The sequence below is a fragment of the Hydra viridissima genome, unplaced genomic scaffold (genome assembly GCF_058129835.1).
Source record: "Hydra viridissima isolate aposymbiotic clone 2 unplaced genomic scaffold, HvirCarnegie_v1 scaffold_12, whole genome shotgun sequence".
Taxonomy (NCBI): Eukaryota; Metazoa; Cnidaria; class Hydrozoa; order Anthoathecata; family Hydridae; genus Hydra; species Hydra viridissima.
Window position 1 is genome coordinate 13,838,292 of NW_028324311.1, and position 20,424 is coordinate 13,858,715.

General features: G+C 27.8%; 4 protein-coding genes and 2 long non-coding RNA genes across 9 annotated transcripts in view; 2 read left to right on the forward strand and 4 right to left on the reverse strand.

The window, feature by feature from the left end:
- The window catches only part of LOC149881393 (zinc finger BED domain-containing protein 4-like), a 155,807-nt gene that overhangs the window by 41,389 nt on the left and 93,994 nt on the right, over positions 1 to 20,424 (forward strand). The gene's annotated exons all lie outside the window — the stretch shown is intronic.
- On the reverse strand, positions 1,673 to 5,419 carry LOC145194125 (transmembrane emp24 domain-containing protein-like). Its single transcript, XM_080071729.2, has 4 exons — positions 5,136 to 5,419; positions 3,100 to 3,292; positions 2,762 to 2,869; positions 1,673 to 2,067 (listed from the first exon to the last, which is right to left on the reverse strand). The coding sequence occupies exons 1-4, from the start codon at positions 5,301 to 5,303 to the stop codon at positions 1,943 to 1,945; spliced, it is 594 nt and encodes a 197-aa protein (XP_079927855.2). The 5' UTR covers positions 5,304 to 5,419; the 3' UTR covers positions 1,673 to 1,942.
- On the reverse strand, positions 7,718 to 9,162 carry LOC149881398 (uncharacterized). 2 transcript variants are annotated; one of them, XM_090069143.1, is made up of 3 exons: positions 8,856 to 9,162; positions 8,586 to 8,672; positions 7,718 to 8,463 (listed from the first exon to the last, which is right to left on the reverse strand). In XM_090069143.1, the coding sequence occupies exons 1-3, from the start codon at positions 8,884 to 8,886 to the stop codon at positions 7,805 to 7,807; spliced, it is 777 nt and encodes a 258-aa protein (XP_089925269.1). In that variant the 5' UTR covers positions 8,887 to 9,162; the 3' UTR covers positions 7,718 to 7,804. The 2 variants fall into 2 exon arrangements, with proteins under 2 accessions (XP_089925269.1, XP_089925268.1); XM_090069142.1 differs by having other exon boundaries at positions 8,586 to 8,675; positions 8,856 to 9,155.
- LOC149881399 (uncharacterized) lies at positions 9,354 to 10,407 on the forward strand. The gene is made up of 2 exons (XR_016445858.1): positions 9,354 to 9,690; positions 9,797 to 10,407. It is a non-coding gene; the product is annotated as an uncharacterized LOC149881399 (long non-coding RNA).
- On the reverse strand, positions 10,733 to 16,247 carry LOC145194194 (protein unc-119 homolog B-like). Its single transcript, XM_080071823.2, has 4 exons — positions 15,963 to 16,247; positions 11,798 to 12,014; positions 11,347 to 11,519; positions 10,733 to 11,083 (listed from the first exon to the last, which is right to left on the reverse strand). Exons 1-4 carry the CDS (start codon positions 16,129 to 16,131, stop codon positions 10,977 to 10,979), a joined length of 666 nt encoding a protein of 221 aa, XP_079927949.2. The 5' UTR covers positions 16,132 to 16,247; the 3' UTR covers positions 10,733 to 10,976.
- LOC149881400 (uncharacterized) lies at positions 18,639 to 19,916 on the reverse strand. Of its 3 annotated transcripts, none has more exons than XR_016445857.1 (4): positions 19,670 to 19,916; positions 19,268 to 19,355; positions 18,855 to 18,906; positions 18,651 to 18,722 (listed from the first exon to the last, which is right to left on the reverse strand). It is a non-coding gene; the product is annotated as an uncharacterized LOC149881400 (long non-coding RNA). The 3 variants fall into 3 exon arrangements; XR_016445856.1 differs by having other exon boundaries at positions 19,608 to 19,916; XR_016445854.1 differs by lacking the exon at positions 19,670 to 19,916 and having other exon boundaries at positions 18,639 to 18,722; positions 19,268 to 19,577.

Consider the following 20,424-nt stretch of genomic DNA (forward strand, 5'->3'; position numbering starts at 1 on the left):
TATTTTTTGGAGTATTTTTTCCGATGTCGCCATTTTTTGTCTCGATTACTCTATAAGCTCCATAATATATATTCCACTATGCATTATTTTTTAGTAGGTGTATTCTCTAATGGGCTTTTTTATAATTCATTTGATAATGAAAAACCTTATAAAAAGTTATTTAAATTTATAATTATCTTGCAAAATGCGATCAGATATTTCATGTTTTCGTTTTTCATATTTCATATATTATTTCATTTGTGATAAAAGGCACATAATAACCCTTTTGTTTTTTTAACAAATAAAATTTAGTTTATATATAGCTGGTAAATCATTTTATGTTAAAATTAAATACTTAGTTACTTTTGCGGTTTGCCCTAAATTGGCTTTGCTAAATTATTTAAAACTGTGACAATCTATTTTTTTCTTTATTTTATGTATAAGTTATTTATCCTTAACTGTTTATATTTCTGTTGTTAAACATAAAAATAGAAAATTCTATAATATTCATAAACTGGAAGTCTACAGCAATATAGTAGATGGAGTAGTTCCCTGGACATAAAACCAATATGCTCTAGGTAGTGGCAAAACTAGTTGATATTTTGTATTATTTACTATATCTCTAGTTACATATGTACTAAAGTAGTTAAGTAAATGATCTCAATTTCTTTATTATCATCAGTGTTATTTCTAAAAGTATTAAGAATATCTAGCTATATAAAATTAAGCTTAAAACCTGATTCTATTGCTGTTATCTTTAAATAGTAAAACGAAGTTGATGTGACTGGTTAGACGAGACCAAAAACTTTCGAGGAATCCGACAGAATTTAATATAATTTAATTTCTATCGTTTAAAACAAGATTTGTAACAATGCGCAACTAGCATGGTTCTCAAAAAAAAACAAAAACGTTGCACGTCCATCTCTTATAGGTCCATGATTAAAGCTCTTTGGTTTCATGTGTTTTCTTTGATCGCAAAAAATTAAAGCCAAACTTCGCTTTTGCTTCTAAGCTCCACGAAAATCGTCTTTCTTCTTTTGTTGCCAATCTCTCGGTAACTACTTGCTTTAGTCCGTTGTTACTTATAAACGTCTCATAAATAAACTTGTCATATATTGTGCAATACTAAACACGATGTTGATGTAAAAGTACTACTTTGCACATTAAAGAAAGTGTCAGTTTAGAGTCTTTAGATTGCAAGACCATTTGCACCATATCTAATTCGATTTAGATTTTTTTATAAAACAACTTTTTACCTAAATGTTATATTTTGCAGTTTTTTACAGCTACGTTATATTGAGCTATCATTTGAACACCCAAAAAAATACTTTACATAAAATAGTTAATCGCTATGAATGAAGAAAATCCAATCAAACATATTATTCATACTGCATCGCATCAAAGCGCAAAATTACGTAATGCAACCGTTGTCTCTAAATTAATCCTAATGATCATCCCAAAGTTGATTAAATAATTTTCTATTTTAGAAAAATGTTATTTCTTTAAAGGTGGATGTTTAAAACAATGCAAAATTTGCAAAGAATGAGTTTAATATCTCAGCTGAATGGAACTTTTTTTATGTCGTACCTTATGGAAAACGGACAAAAAAGTGTAACGTAGTTGATTTGACGTGCAGTTACACAATAATAACAAACCTCTATTAAAATAATAACAAAACAAAAAATACTCGCACTTAATAGTCATCATGTAATTTAGCGTAAAATAATACGATATTTACAATACAACCATTACAATCTTAGCAGAAAAAAAGTAAATCCCAGCTCATAAAAGGAATTCCTACTTTTTTAAAAAGAAATTCCGAATTTTTTTTTTAAAAAAAAAAGAATTCTTGTCATCTTTAAAGTACGCTTGCATTCTTGTAAGAAGTCCATCACAATCACAATCACAAATAATAACTTAACAGCAAAAATGAACCAGAAGCCATTAAAAACACTAAGGGCTTTTAGATGACGCGTCTAACTTCAAAAAACTTTTTCAGATAATACACTTGTCCTAGGGTCATACAAACTAAAATCAAACTCTCGAAGAAGGCCCACCATACCACACGGCTGTTTGTACTGTCATTTACTGTAATGAAAAAACAGATACATGCAATCACAAGTTTAAAAAGCTAATACCAGAAAAAAGACAATGTTTATAAGAAACTTAGGCATGGTCATTAAAATAAATTGCCCATTTAAAATATTGTCTGTATCAACATAACAGGAAAACTCTGTTTGCATTCCACATAAATAATTTCAAATGAAAATTAATTATAAATATTTTAAGAAAAAAGAAAATACTGTAGTACTAGCATTGAAACTAAAAATGGTAAGTTTTAAAGTATGCATTAATGGTAGTGTTTTAAAGATTTTACTTAACTTGCCAAGCATTTAAGGATATTAACTAATTTTGAATTTAATGATATTTTACTAAATTTAATGTCAGTTTACTTGGAGATCTAATCATCATCAATTGATTTTGTTAATGCATTAAAACCTAATGTTTTAGGTTATGCTGCACACACCATAGTATTTATTTAGCCTTTTAACAATTTTTTAAAATCTTGATAAATTTAAATTACATTTTTGTAAAAAAAAAAAAGCTATCAAAATTAAAATATAATATACATTTTGATTAAAAAAAATTTTATTTTAAATATTTTAAGAGTCAATTTTTTACAAACTTATTTTTATAAAACTTCCATAGAATTAAAGCCCTAAATAACTTTATGCCTTTAACTACAACAACAACAACAATAACAAAAATATATACTACTTACTTGCTCTGTGCACTCGATCACGAACTTCCATATATTCTTGTTCGTGTTTCACACCTGCTAATGATACTGTAAGCTGTTGAATCATATCGTTTAGTTTATCGTGATGCTCTAAAAAAAAAAGAAAAGGAGTGAGTAACAAATAAATTTTTTTAACTTTATTTTTCTATCTTTGTTTTTTTCAAAACAAATTGAAACAGCCATAAAAAAAAAGAGCAGTCAATGAAGCTGAAAAGCAAAAGTTTATAATCAAAAACTTTGAATTTACCAATAAAAAATGAAACAAGTTTAATTCTGTGCATAGTTAAATACAAGAAAGAATTTACTTTATCATAACTTACCAGCATCTTCTTTTGAGTTATCTTTTGGTGGCTCCCCAATCTCCATACTAAATTTTACTATTTTAGGTGTCATTGTAGACATTTTGTTACTGAAGCAATAGTTATAAACTCCCTCTAGGTGAGCAGCAAAAGTGTATTTTCCACTTGTTTCACGCTCTCCTTGGTATATTACTTTTTGGTCAGGTCCAACAAGCTAAATAGAATTTTTAAAAATCTTTTTATTAGTTACTTAAAAATTTAATTTTACAAATGCTTAACTGTTATTTTGCAGATGAAAAAGAAATATTACATCCTCATAGCTTACAATATATATATATATATATATATATATATATATATATATATATATATATATATATATATATATATATATATATATATATATATATATATATGTATATATGTATATATGTATATATGTATATATGTATATATATTTGTTTGTGTATGTATGTATGTAATGTAATGTAATGTAGTGTAATGTAATGTAGTGTAATGTAATGTAATATAATGTAATGTACGTATGTATATGAGCTAAGATGCCTAAAAACTAGAAATGTTAAAATAAATCTTCAGTTATTTTAAATCATACTTATAAGACTCTTCTGAAAAATCAAGATCAACCTTAAATCTGTATAACAGAACCCTTGTACTTTACATAAAGAGCCACACACAGAGTTAAAACAGAAATTAATAGCACAGAGTAGTTTTTTAGTATATTACTCTTAAAATCAATTTTTTAGCATGAATAGTAATTTAAATATCTATTCTTGTGTTATTTCTTATTAAAATTTTAATAAAGATAATGGTTTTTAGTTAAGGGAGTCTGTTGATTTCCAAGCACAGAAAATGGATTATAGAAAACTTTTTTTGATAATTTATACTGAAATAAAAACATTTTGTGATTTTTCTAACTTGTCAATTTATTTATATCATACTTTAATTATGTTTCAGCAATTAGTTTTATTCCTTCAAAAAACTTAAGCTTATGTATCTTGTTGAATATGCCAAAAATTGCTTCAATGAATCAGCATTTGAGCTAATGGAAACAAGCAGTTTTCTAGCACCTCTATGTAAACATGTTGGTTGATTCAACCTGTATGATTATTACAAAAACCTGTCATCATTGATCTTTTAATGCCAAAACAAACATTACGTTTTTTACTAGGTAAAATATTTCTGACTGCATTTGAAGAAACACATTTCTTGTTGAAGATTTTGTTAAGCTCAAGATAACTGATCTTGGACAATTTTGTATTAGCAATAATAAACTAACACTTATATTCGAAAAAACAACAGCAGCAACAATAATAATAATTGCCATCCATTTTTGTGTGTTTTATATTGGATTCTGGTCTGATGAAATGTATATTATGATTACCATTACTTATTTTCATGATTTGAAAATAGCTCTGATTCTATGTTTAGATCAGTTGCAGCAAATCTATAAATCAACAACAACCAAAAGTTTTTGGCAAATTTGGATCAGTTGCAGCAAATCAGAAAAAAAACAACAACAACCAAAAGTTTTTGGCAAATTGGCTCTTACATGATAAAATATAAGACTGTTTTCTGTAGTTTTTTTTTAACCATCTAAATTCAGGATGATATTTGATACCACCTATCATTATAACATGATTTCATAATCTATTTACAGTTTCTGAATAGCTGATCCTGCAATCATATTTCATATATACGATGTGCCACTTTGTTATCATTTACTGCTTTTTAACCTATTTCAATTTATCTTAACTTTCAGATCATTTTAAAATATCAGAAAATCTTAAATCCAACTAAACTAATCATCTTTAGCAATTTTATGCAACCTTTCTAGAAAATGATCAAGCTAATGTAAGATAATAAAATTGTTAAAATGGTTTGTTTTTTGCCAACTGTCCAGGTAACTGACCGTAGATAACGTTGTTCTCTAAAGACACATAACAGCACAGATATTCTTCAAACATTAAACTAAAAGTAAGAAAAGTATATTCCAGATCAATACAGTCAGCTATACAATAAAAAAGGATTTTTATTACCTTAACATCAATGTCTAAAAATCCACCATCAGCTACTTCAAACATTAGCGACATCCTAGTTCCTGGACTAACTCTATCATGAAAGCATTCTTCTCCATGTGCGTCTATATTTACGAAATATCCATAACACGATTGAAAATAAACTAGAAGTGATAATAAAATAATCATACTTGAGAATACAACCCAAACTTTGATGGAGATCAGTAATAAATTACTATGTATCGATTGGTTAGTGGATTCTTACCAACTAACTTTTATTATTACGTGTTATAACCTCGACTTGAATTTGCTTCCGGCAATAAATTATATCTGCTGTTAATCTATACGTCAAGTCGGAAATATCTTACTTAAAAGCAGTTACCACGTGCGTAAATTTAATTGGGAGGTAGGGGGACTTTTGGACCGAAGTACTGCTGAACATTACATTAGTATATTGTTCGATTTGAAATAATATTTTTTATTTTAAAAAGTGAAAAATATTAATATAATAAAATAGTTGGTATGAAATGGCATGTTTATATTTATTGTGGGACTAGGCAGGGGGGAGGGGGGGGGGAGTAATGTACTTTTGGATATTTCTTTTACTGTTCCTGATTTGTTAGAAAGAATGTTTCACTTAAATTCAAACTTGCGGTTGCTTAATTATCTCTTCTATGTACTTACATATGCAGCGGATCCAGAAATATAAACAGAGGCAAAGATCACTGATTGAAGCTGATTTAGAAAAAGCTATGAAGCATTTTTTCAACAAAACTCTGACTTAAATTACTTGTAAATGTATTTGGAATTTAAAAAAAAAGCACACCAAAAAGTATTTTCTTTAAAACATTTTGTCCCTCAAATATTTCAAGTTTAAAAGAAGTGATACTGGGAAATTATCTGCTAGGATCTTCTCAAATGATTTAGAGTTTTACATTGTCATACTAGAGTCAAATAGCTGTAATTGAATAGATATATGAAAAGATTTACATGTGAAGACAAAAATTCATTTAATCATTGCATAAACTTGAAATTGCAAATTTATCTAACTTAATGTAATAAAGTTCCAGAATAAAATTCCAGAATTTCCAGAATTTCCAGTTTAGAAAGCCATTCAAAGAGCATCATTTTAGTAGGTTGAATAATTAATCTAGATAACAGAAAAACTTAAAGCAGAAAGACGCCTTATGTAATAGCTGTTTGTGAGCTTTATGTCTTGCTAAAAGCTGAAAGACAACTGTTGTTTATTTCTGCTGTAAATTTCATGCATTATATCAAGGTTCAAAAACACTGGCATCATAACACATCGAACCCTGAAGCAATTTGCTACATTATCAAAAGTCACTGTTACAGTTGTGCAAATCAAAGTACAGTTTTATCAGTTGAAAGAATTTTATTGTCCTAATAGACTTTTTTTATAAATATATTTTTTCACACTAAGCATTTAATATATTGATAAAAAAACAAAAAAAAAAACATGGAAAAAATGTTTGATGTTCGTTTGAATGACAATTTTTCTACAATAAGACAAAAAATGAGCGAGAAGTCCAACTAAATAATTATCAATTCAATCAATCAATTTAGCATCAATTTCCACATATATCGTACAATATGAACTCTCGTTTAATAACCCTTCCAGCCTATTTTCACATTTTTCTAAAATTTTTGAGTTGACTGACAATGTTTCAATGCAAATCAACATCCGCTTTGCGTTGGGTAAGCATAAGGTGTGTAATATATGAACATGGTTTATGAACACATTTTCTGGTCAAGAAAATAAAAGAATTGTTCTAAAAGGTTCTTCTAAGATAAATTAAAATTTAGAAACTAATTTTTAGGTCTAGAAGTTTTGAAATCAATGAGGATTATTTCTGCAGATTGATTTAAAATTCTACCTGAATGGTTTTTTTTTAACTTGCGAGTTTTCAAAAACATCCTTATTTGCAACGTCATAAGTTAAATGAAAATATATAAGGAGTGCATAGAAACTTACGGCTTCCCATTGTGTCCTTTTTTTATTAACTACATTTTCAACACAAGTTTATGAACTATAGTGTTGATTGATGAGAATGAGATGATTGATGGGAATGAGATGATTGATGGGAATGAGATGATTGATGAGAATAAGATGATTGTGTAATGGGGTGAACGATATGATGGTATAAACTTCCCAGTACGAAAGTTTTTCAATTTAAAAATAATTTCAAGGGATTTATTTCATTGCTTCTTTTTAAAACGAAACCTTAGATATTTATTTACGCATAAGAAAGATCTCATTGAAGTACATTTTATTACGTCATTGAAAAGCGTTGTTATTTATTGTCGAACAATTTGAGTGGGTAATAGAATTATAGCAAATCTAATTATATTAACAAGATTGGCTTAAAGGGAAACAAACAAGCCTTTTTAACGAAGCCTAACCAACCTAAATAACCTATATCACATCTTAAAATATTAACTTTTGCATCAATAACCCACGTTTTTTTTATTATCCTCAAAAGTTTTCATAATCATATCCCTTTTAAAAAAACCTGGGCATGTTATTCTATTTGTCAATAGCAAAATTCAATAAACTTCATTTTTAATAAAAAGACATCTTAAAATAATGTTATATACAGGAATGTATAAAATATACAAATATATACAAAATATTAAAATAAAATCTACACTTTCTCTATTATTTGTAACAATTAAATATAACTTTTATAAAAAATGTTTTTTATATGAATGAAAAAGTTTTTGAAAATTCCTTTTTTTATTAACGGATTTCGTTTCTTCTCGGTAGCATTTTCAACTATGAGTTTCATCGTTAACTCATCATCACAGAGCTGCTCTTTCGATAGATTATTTACATTAAAGGAAATGCCACACGTATCCATAATGATTTGATTTGGAACTACAGTAGCGTCAGACGTGATATTTATAACTGGCTCAGTTTTAACAGGTACATCGCAGAATTCAACGAGCTTTTTTTTGCGATCAGCGCGATAATAACTGGTTTTTTCGTGCTTGTTTAACATGGAATCAGTAAATAATGGAAGGGAAGCCCTTTTGTCAATGAACTTGGGTTTGACACACATGTCAGATGCTGCACTCTTTAACTGAGTATTAGCTTGTGCTTTGAAACTGTCGTTGGAATAAGTAGAATTAACCTTCATTACATTGAAATCAGGGTTCTTTTGATATCTGTCCTCAGATTTTCTTGCTTTCATTTTAACAAGTTCAGTTAAATCGAAATACGATAATGTCTTACTGGGTTCAATATTTTTTGAGTACAATTCGTCACTTATTTGCTTGTATACGCAAGCTTCTCTTTGAAGGTATGGACAGATGTTGCATTGTTGAGCTTCTAAAGTAATGTTTTAAAAAAACGATTAATTTTTATACCGTGTAGCTAATAAAATGTTACCAAAATCTAACTTTTTAACGTTTACAAACTTTGGAAAAAAAAAAAAAAATTAAAGAAATTACTTCGCTTTTGAATTGAGTAGGTCATTATTTGAACACGATCGCGTCTTTTCTCCTCATCTACCTCTCTCGACTTTAACTTTCTTTCTACTGCTGCGAATATAAAACATAGAAAGTAAAATTTGTACAATTAAAAGCCACTGTAAAAGGAAGAAGAAAAATGTAGATACTAAAGATTACTAGAAAAAAAATTCGCTGCTGTAATTTTTGCCAGAATAGGGAATGCAGCTATATAGTATATTTTGATCTTTTTAATATATAAAACGCTCTTACATTTTTTCTCGCATTTGTATCGAACAACCATTTCAGGATATCAATAAATGAATTATTAATACAGCGGGCTGCGACTTTCTTATAATAAAAATTTGTGAACTGTATCTCTCTCTTAACCTTTATAAACTGGAATGCCAGACGATAGAGTTCGATATAAAGTATCGGTACCTAATTTGACGTCACTTAAAATTAAGCGTCATTTAAATAAAAACTTTATGAGTTTCATTGTGAAAATAATTAATAAAGATTTGTTTTGACGTTCGCGTTGTTTACTTATTACTTTTTTTTGTCAGAACTTTTTTTCCTGTGAGTTTTTAGATGCAAATTAAGTTACTGAAAATAACAAAAGAACGGAGCAATAGGCAATTTTTATTTGTTATTCTAATCTGTTTTGAACTCTGACTTTTTTTTTACAGCAACAACTGCGCTTCATTCTTTCATTTTTCAATGCATTGACATCATTACACTTAAGATCATTTTCAATGGTAAAATGGCAGCTCCACGATGCAAAAAAAAAACTCACGCTTGTCATATTGTTTACATTAACAAGCAAAAAATTTGATAAGAGTGAATCCAAAATAAGGGAATACAATTTTATTTGAAGAAAAATTATGATTAATTATAAGAAATTTTTGAACATTTGAGTTCAACAACAGCCGATTTTTGACTTAAGCTGAGTGGGTTTTAATATTAAATCTTAAGCCGTTTTATACGGAATTCCTCTTCCTCTTATGGTTTAAGGGAGCATATAATCTCCATGTTTATGAAAAGAACATTTAAAAACTACCTATAAACTTAAAGTATCTGGTTTATGTCAAGATTAAAAGTAAACAAGGTGCTCTAGTTGATATCAATAGTTAGCTCTTATACTATTAAAAAGAAATAAATGTGCATATCTAAGATGAGGGAAAAATAATTTATACTTGTTTGTTTTTTAAAAGTTATGATCGGTTTGGAACCGGATTTAGAAAACCAAAGTTCCTTGTCAAGATCGTAAGCACAACACAAACTTGTTGATTTTTTAAGGAATGATTTGTTGCAAGTTTTTCAACTTCTACAGGCTGATTTCACGCTCCTGCAGCACAGTATTTTCAACTAGTGAGCCGATATCTCGCGTCAGAGAACTACTGCTCTCAATATGGTGAATAATTCTGCCGAATATGAAAGTTGAGTGCAGAAAATCTGGACGCTTTAAAACGGGAAAAAAATTGTTAAAAAAACTGCATGTTATTGAGAAAGGTGTCCCAAAAGGTGTCTCAAAAGGTGACGAGGTCGCTGTTTTGAGTTGCACAATTATTGACACTGGATGCGTATTTGTGCAATAGTTCTGTAATTCTGACAATCGCTGAATGCAACTGTATCTTATTTTGCGATATTGAACCTCATTTTTTATCATCGAGTCAATTGAGTGAATGATTAATGACAGTGTCTTGCTTAAGAAAGTATACTGTCATCAAAGAGTATTACAGTGGCGTTACATCATCCGTGACGTTTTATATTAGAAATGTATGATGGTACTGATAAACGGTGTTAGTATTATATTTTAATTCGAGCTTTCGTGCAAGATGCTTTAAGATCTCTTCACAAACCTTTGAATAAAGATCTTAAACGTATTTTTAAGGTTTGCAATTTGTCCGATTGATCTGTTAATGCAGAGTATTCATCAGTGTTTCCCAACCAATTGTGCCTATCTAACACTTTTAAAATTCTTATGCCCGATATTTTAACATAAGTTTTTCATAATCCAAAGTTTAAATAGTTTTACAGAAGAAACTTTATAAGTTTTCGAATTGCCATCCCTGTGGGACTTTAGAAAACCCTGGTCTATATTGTAGACTAAATTCTAGCAGCACACGAGCTTTATTAAATCCTCAACATATTTGTTAATTATATATTAAAGCATATTTTCAAATTCAATAGTGCTATATACATATAATTCCCAATGTTCAAAACACGAAAACAAGAAGCTGAAAGTTGTTTACAAATTGGGCATAATATTTTAGTTAAATTGCTATATAAATTAAATAAACGCGTTTTGAGAGAATATAAGCACGTTTCGAGAGAAAAGAACAACTTTTAAAACTTTTTTATAAATATTAAAAAGAGTTTCACTTTGATCAATCATCCATCGTAAGCGTAGTCGGCTTTGTTATGCATAATAAGTTGGTCGTTGACAAAATAAAAGCTATCTGAACGGGTCTCGTAGGGTGCACTTACAATCTCATCAACTAGATATAAACAGAAAAATAAAATAATCATATTTTTTATTGTATTTTAGTTTACCAAATTTTGTGCAATTTCTTCAACAAATTAAAATTAAAAATTATTAAATATTTCTGATTGCCATGATAGTTTTCCATTGCACATACGATAACAATTGGCAACCAACCAAAATTAACCAAAAGTAACCAATCAAATCAATTATTCTATAATAGCATTATTCTCTTGTAATTGAATTAAAATTTAAAACAGAAAATAAAAAAACATATACTTTCTGCTTGTGTTAAACTTGGAAACTCGTATATGTGTTCACACGTGTTCTTACTGTTTGGCATGCAAAATCCGAATGTAAAATCAAAACTTTTTAACAAGCGATCCTTAAAAAAATGTTTCTCGATCATGCGAAAGTTTTCTATGGGTTGTGGACCAACTGTAAACTCAATTCTAAAATTGAATATATTAACATAAAATTAAATATATATAATATTAATTAAAATATATTTAATCACTAAATTTATTTAGAAAATTTATTTAACATAATACAAAAACTAATGACAGACAAACTTAAAAAAATTATAACACATTTTTTTTGTTTAATAATATCTTATTATTTTGTAAAATTTTTTTTTTTAAATATGAAAAATAATTTTAAAAAAATAATAATAATAAAAAAAAAAAGAATTATAAGAAATAGTTTTAAACAATTTTATCTTTATACTTACGTTGCTCCCACTGACTTCAGCTTTAAAAAATCTTCTGTAAAACGATAGCGAACAAAACGACCAGAGTCTTCATCATCTTCATCATAATCCAATCCATCATCACTTTCGTCTTCAGGTTTTGATATTTCAAACAAAACCTCTCCTGTTTCAATATCTCGAATTTTAAACCGTGTAAAGTTAATTCTGTATGTATTATTGCGTCCATCAATGAGATAGTCTACAAAAAAACATTTACACTCAAAATACTATACAGATAAACAATATAAAATACAATGTAAACAAATAAAAAGCAGTGAAACTCAAGCAACCTAATCAAACATTATGTGTTTACTTATGTAAGATTCTAGTTATAAGAGTTTTTAAAAGTATACATTTATGTGGCACTGTATTTCAGTATAATTTGATTTTGAATCATCTTCCATTTTGAACCATATATAAAACAAGAAATAAACATTTTTATCTATTAGAATAAGTATTTCTTTCTTTTTTTAAAAGTATAAAGCAAATTTTAAAAGCCCTTTGTATTTTTGATAAAAATTATACTTACTGAAGTCTTATTTAAAATAAAAAGTAATACTTTTAAGGAATATTTGTACTAATGTTAACCACTTCATAGCTAACCTACTAAACATCAAATCAGCAAAACTACCAGTTAAATAATATAGTTGTGTGCATATCTTTAGAAGTATACAAAACAGAGCACCTTTTTTTATAAGAGATGACAACTGTCTTACATTAATAAGTAAAATTTCCTAAGGTGACTCAAAATAGGTCCAGCAGTTGTTAAGAATTTAAAATTCCATGTAAAAATATTAACTTTTTTGCACTGTTTTCAAAATTGAAATCTCTACTAGGTCTGTCCCAAGATAATAAATTGATACTATTTAATTTGTGTATTTTATAGCACTTTCTAAAAAAATGAGCTAGCAATACTTTTTATCTGTTTTTTGTTTTGTTTTTTAAAGTCATAGTATCAGTTAGTTGCATGAAAATATTTAAATGATATCGTTAGTTGAACTGACTGCATTTTAATTTAGTGTCAATGACTTTTTCTACAAGAATTTTTAACTGAAGAAAAGAAGAATCATTGTAGTATGACAAAAAAAAAATGTTTAGAACACAACTTTATATAAATTCAAATTTTAATATAGTCTTATATAATTAAATTAACTTTATTTATAAAAATAAAATTATCCGGAATTCTTTTAAAGGAGTAATTCCGATGTCAACTCATTAATGTTGCATAACTTCTTTGAATTTGTTGAAACTTGGTGTAGAATTGAAGAGCTAAATAAAAAAATTTTCTTAGAGAAATTTGGACGCTCAATTCAAAGCATTTCTTGAGATGTTCATATTTAAAATATGGCTTAATTTACTGTTTAAGTTACATGATAACTTAAAAAGTTTTATAAAAATTGTAGATGTAGTCATCCAAATAATAATAAAATTCTTAATTTATAATTAATTTTTCATGTGAATCCATTTTTAACGCTTAAAACCTAATGTTTAATGTTATAAGTAAAATATATTTTTTCATGACTAAGCAAGTTTTTTACACTGCTTTTATTATATCCATATTCTCAACTGAGCCTCCAGTCATTGTCATCTATTTTAGCAACATATTTCTTATCAAGTTCATATATAATCTATTTCAGCCTTACTTGATCTTTTCATTACAAGTTTGTATGTAGATTGTGGTGAAAATTGATGAAGGGATAACCATTCTTTATGATTGTTAGCATTGTATCTATTTGTATAGTTTCATGCATTTTTTCCTTTGAAACATAAAATTACAATATCTTTAAAATATGACAAAAAAAAAAAATAAAACATCTAGAAAAGATCAATAACCTAACCAGCTCTGAAGAATCAAATTTCTGTTGTGGCTTTTGTTAATTTGCTTCCTATACCACTACATGAGAATTTACCATTGCAAGTAGCAATAAAAAACAATTTTGCTTTTAAGTCTTTTAAGTTGTTTTTTTTTATATATATATTAGTCTTCAAAACCATCTGAAGAATACTCAGTTTTCTTTATCTTTTCAGCTTTGATACAATTTATAACATTTTGCATTTCACGGATCATATCATAACATCCTAATTCATGTCATCATGTCAATAAATCATTAACTCTGTAGTTTAGTACAATTGAATTTCTTGTGCACTAAAGGCCATTTTAGCAAAAACTCTCTCATCTTGGACTTCAAAGCTGTAATTCACTGCAAAATCACCTAGTTAAATAGCAGTTTCACCTTCAATAATTTATTTGTTGTAAATATTGTAATGATGTTGTAAATATTGTAATGATGTTGTAAATATTGAGCTGAGTCAAGTCTTGCAGCAAACTATTTTATCAATAAAATCATTAGTTTGAACAGTTATTGTTCCCACTGATATCTTGGTCTTGTACTCAGTAAAAATATCTTTTAAACATTCTTTCAAAGAATCAGCAGTAGGACATTGATGTATCATACATTTCCCATTATCATAAGAATATGCCAAAAGCTTCATTCAATCCTTTTAGGTATCCCTTAGTGGATTAAAAACTGACAACTAAAAGCAAGTTCACAAAACTTTTTTTTTTTAAATCCTTTAAAATTTCTTTTTAGGGTTTGCTATAACAAGAATATTTATATAGTATTTTACATTTTTTTCATGTTTAAATTTTGTTTTTCAAATCAGAATCAGGTTATTTAGGTATTTTAGTATGTCATTTTAATGGAAATTATATAGCTAGATATATTTTCAGATTATAACTTATTTTATCTCTCTCACACAAAAGAAGATTTGTTAAAACTCATAAATAGTTTGGTTTTACTCTCAGGATTAGCTATTCAAATAATGTCAATTGTAAATATATTCAAATAAATGTCAATTGTAAATATCTAACTAAACTGCAAGAATACAACATTTTGGTCTAAGGTCAAAAATTTTAAAACCCAACTGTTTCAATTTAAATGCTTCAAAATATTTTTTAAGGTTAAATTGAATTAGTCTTTTTTTCATATGAGCATTCTTTGCAATCCTAAAAGTCTTTTATTCCAAAATTTATTCTATTGTAGTTGTGATTGTCAAGTAAAATGGATAAACAAACTCTATATTGACTTTTTTGAATGTATTTTTCACATCAAATTTTATGTAACTCTAAGTAATCCTCATTCTTTAAACATTTCTCTTGATTGGCTTTGCTTATACTCCATGAAGCAGTTGTTACTCTAAGCAATTGAATAGTTTTAAACAGAATGCTTGTTTATATTTTGTCTTTAGTAAGCTGGATCAATGTATAAAAATTATTTGACTTATCAAGTATTTCTTTCTGTAACTCTGTACCTTCATCTTTGAAGAATTTTATTGGAGTTGAGTAAACATGCAAACTTCTGCTAACTCATTTACAAAATGTCTAAGTTTTTGCAATTTTCTTGCTTCAGACCAATATCATTATATTGGTCTTGAATGATGCTTATTTGGTAAAGTACAATTTTTCAGGATATAAGTTTAGGGGTTAAGTTCACACCTTTTTGCTAGAAACAGGAGGTTAAGATGGGTCAATTTCAGTATTGGAATTTACGACTTGCAATATTTCTCAAGCATGATATGCAATTAACTCGGTTCTACAGATATGTTGTATGATCTCCATTCTACTGCTTGTGTCAATGTGATATATTATATACCTTAAAAAGATAATTAATTTTGTCTTTCCATTTGTATATGAAGATATATGGCATTTACTACCCTAATGTTTACTGATTAAATGACTTCCTAACTACAATTCATTTTTTAATACTCTTGTATACTTTCTTAGCTAACTTTTGTGGTAAACTTCTACTTTTTGTGTATAAGACCACAACCTAAGGTATGAACTCAGAAAAAACCCAGTGGTTTGATAAATTGGAAGAAAGCCTTGCAAAAGCTTTGTGAATTCAGAAAAAGTCTATATTATGATAAAAAGATAACTCTATTCAACATACATATATATATATATATATATATATATATATATATATATATATATATATATATATATATATATCAAGAATGAATTACCTAAATATATAAGAATAAAATGAAACTAATAAAAGAGCAACTTGAATTCCAGCCTATATGAATTATACAATTCCAGAAATGTTAATAAGCAAGTACTATTTTCTCAAATAATTTTACTCACTTTCAGTGGCTCTATTTAGATGTGATACGTCTTCAGGTATAATTATAGATTTCTTTAGAAGCTGTTCTTCTGTGAGAACGTCACATTTTGTTGATTTAGCAGCTTGTCTTTTCAAAAATCCACCACCTTTTTTCTTATTTTTGGAAGTTGTTTCTGTAGACGATGGCATTATCAAACGTCTCACATCAGAGAAAAAAATTATCAGCAGCGACTTTTGTTTGACGTTTTGTATATATTTATAACCTACTAAAACACAAAAACCGTACAAGATACTTGGCTTTCTGTTTTCTTAACTTTTAAAAAATTTTTTATATTTATTTAAAAAATAGATGCATATTTACTTAAAATACCGATGCATTTTTTTATTTCATTTTTAGCGCTAACATCGATATTTGGGAAATCAGAAAAATATAACGATTTTTAAGTAAATAACTTCGAGTAACTACTCATCAAATTAAGATAAATTCCTTTAGTTAATGTCGGCCGCAGTTAAGTAATAATTTCATAAAGTATACACTGAGTACCAAGGAAAGCATAAGAACCAAAAACTCTTGCAAACAAAAACTTTTTAATCTCAAATTTAAAACGCTCATCACTGATATGCTTGGTTGCGTTCTCATTCCAAGTAAGTATCTTTCTGTTTTTGCTAAATTATTCAAGAATTTGTTTGAAATGTTTGTAAATGAAAGTGTTTGACGGGTAATAATTTCTTTTTTGGTTGAATAAGTTTTCGAAAACTTTAAACTATGTTAGAAACGAGGGTGTTTGAAGTGTTTGAGCTTCCAACAAATTTATTTACGTTTTTATCAAATAGACGATTTATGAACGTTATCTCTTTTTCATACTTAGATACATTAAAAAAAAAAAATTTCACATTTAGAAAATGAATTAGTTATCACTGAAGCTAATTTATTTATGCACTCGCTGTCCACAAAGTGTTTAGGATTTTTTTTTAGTATATACATTTTTATAAATGATAAAATAAACTAAAATTGGACCGCAAAGATATGAAAGCAAAATAAAGTTTTATGTCTCGCCTTGTTAATTATTTAAGTTTAACAATTTCTTCATTCGAACTTCGGATTAAACAAAAGTTGCCATTTGTTTTCATACCCTTTGATTAAAACGTGAAAACCAAATTTTAAAAACAAATAATAAGTATTTATAAAAATCCTTAGTTCAGCCCATTGTTCTTTCCCTCAATAAGCACTAGTTTATATTTTTTTAAAAGTTGACAGCCAAGTTCGATACCAAAATTTTAAAACTCTGCCGCTACACACAAAAGTGCATAAAGAATAAGAATACATAATACATATAAATAATACATAAAAAAGAAAATAATGCATAAATAATAATAAAGCACATATAAAAAATAAAGGTTAAATGTTTACTAAATATAACGCTGATACTGAGTACAGAAAATTTTTACTTCTAAAGGAAATAATCGGCAAATATATTCAATGGCGGAACTAACAGGAAAGGAAAGGTAAAGAGAGTAGAGGGATCCCCCTCCCCCCTCTTCCTTAGTTTATAAAAAACAAAATCTGCCCCTTGCTAAAAGTAAATAAAAAGGTAAACTAGTTTTTACTTTGCGTTACGTGTTTTTGCGCTCATTGAAATTTTTCCTGGAACACAACTATTCCATGCTGGCGCAAAGCGTTAAATAATTCATTGAGAATTTTACAAAGAGAGCTCAAAATACTAAAAATATTATTTAAGTTGTTTAGTGATCTTCTTTTTTGGTAGGATTTAATAAGGGGACCTATACCCCATGCACATAATCCTAAAAACAGCAGAAAAGTGTAAGAGATTTGGAACGCAGTCCAAAAACGTTATAATATTCCATTGATTATATAAAATCCAATGTACTTTTATTTTATTTTGAAATTCATACAATCCTTCCTTGCAAAAGTATGACATTTATCTGCTTTATGTTGGTATCTGTTTTATAAGCATAATTTTTTTTTTTACAAAATCATTTAAAAAGAAATCGTAACATTTAAGTCACAGGGCAAGAAATCCAAAGTCAAGGGTAAAAAACCCAAAAGTTATATAAATTATCAAAGAAACTTAAACACTAGATTTTTTTAGTTTCTATACATTTTTTTTACAGTATCATATATCAATCACTTTTGTTACAGTATTACACCATGATATATTATGACAATCATAATGTGATATAAATTGATATACTATATCAATCACATATAAGAGTATTCTAAGTTTGCAAAATTTGATAAAGTTTTATATTTGTTTACTAGAGAGAAGAGCAAACACGCGCTACTAACAGCACTCATAGCCTAAGTGGACTGAGTTCGAGGTATGAAAACATAATGTCAATCAGGAACCGGTTGAGGAGGCCAACTGATGCCTCAATTTCATATAAAGTTTTATAAAGCAACTCGCGGAAGTTGATATTTTAGTCACACCAAAATAATAGATAATGAAGACCAGTGACAAATTTTTACAGTTGCTCAACGCCTAAAGGCCTGGTACAGCCTCAAAGCAATGGTGAATGGTTTTCTCGGAAACAACACAATTATGAAGAGTTTACTGGAACCATGATTGATATTTTTTAACTTTTGAGCAACTTAAAGATAACAGGATTTTTTGGAGGAACAGGCTCCGATGTTATTTTTTACTTGGTCAAGATCAAAACGATCAAAGTGAAAGTTTTCATCTGGATGATTTCTGATTGCGTATTAGATGATGATGGTACACGTTGGTATCAGGGGGCATACAATGAGAGTATGAAAGAGGCTAAAACGAGTCCAATATTGATTTGATAACAATATTGATATGGTAACGATATTTATTATTTAAAGGCTATAAAATATTAATGTGAAATAAAATTATTATAGATATGAGCTATAAATTGTAGCTGCTCCTCACCACCTCACCCTCTTCCAACCAATAAATTTTGACTTTACCACTTTGGCCGAACCTGTAAAAAAATTTCAAATCAGTTACTAATTAAAGGATTTTTTGTTTAAATTGAAAGCATTTTTTGTTTGTTTGAAAAATCAATTGGTTCAAATCTCAAATATCTATGATATTAGATATTAGATATAAATTCTTTATCAGATATTCATTAATTATAAAATAACGAAATAAGCAAAATATTTTAATGATAAAAGTTTGTATTTTACGAAATACGCAATGCTCGCTTAGATTTCTTGATTATGTTTGTAAATTATTCATTTTATAAACAATTATAAATGCTTACACTTTTTTTTGTAAACAATTCTAAATGCTTTAAGTGGTAACTTACTTTAAGTGGTAACTTACTTTAAGCGGTAACTTACTTCGCTCCAATTTCAATCATTTGGAGTTTAAGTGCAGTGCGAACTATTTGTGGTTTAATTGGCAGTTTGGTAATTGCAGTTTGAAATACTAAAAACATGAATAAATAATAAATTTGATATTATTTTTCTTAAACCTTATAAAAGCAAAACAATCATAAACATACGCCCCCTCCCCCCTGTCTGCAATATTTATACGTTCTTTTACACTATTTTAGTTTAACTTCTCTTTTTTACAAATCTATAATTTTTTATAATTTCATGAGAAAAAATAAGTATTGATTAAACGCATTACTCATCAATAAAAAAAAAAAAAGAAATCGAAGGATAGAAATTACTCAACAAATTATTCTTTCCGTTTAGCTGAAACCTTAAACCAAGTTGGTTGGATTTTCTATTTCCCACCTTAACTTGAAGAAAACTTTTAACCAACTTGAGTTGCACCGCCTTTAATTAAGCAACCAAGTTGGTACTTCGACGTTAGCAAAGTTGTTCGATAGTAAATTAAATTACATTAAAGATCAAGAGTTTATTACAATATTTTAATTTGCGTTTTTTTTTGGAATCTCGAACTGATTGATAAAAAATAGTTTTTCAGAATATATATATAATCAAACTTTAATTTATCAATTTATTTAATTTAACAAATTTTTATACGGCATGCAAACCACCAATACTTATTTTTGAGTTTCAAAAAAAGAAATTGAATAGTTTATTCGCATCAACATGTCAACGTGTTTACGGATATTGGAAGATGGCAACACGTTTTACTCCAATAGCTGACGTAATGTCCAGCGATTTAAAACCTTGAGGAGGTATTTTCATGGAAATGACAATAGCTCATTTGTGGAAAAGGGAAAAAAGGATACAATCCGTTATTTAAATTTTAGCTCTGGATGCACTAAGAGATTATTTTTTAGAGGATTTCACAGAAGGAAAATCAGTCAATTAACGAGCAGATGATAACATTTAAAGGATTCTTACATTTTAACAAATGTTTAAATGATAAGCCTTATTCATCGGGTATAAAAGTTTTCTTTCGTGCGGGCAGTAGTGGTATTGTCTATAATATAGAAATATAGACAGGCAAGTCAGTTGGGTCAAGCAGCTGATCTAGTTCTTCGCCTTCTTGAGAATACGAAGCCATATGATAACCTCCG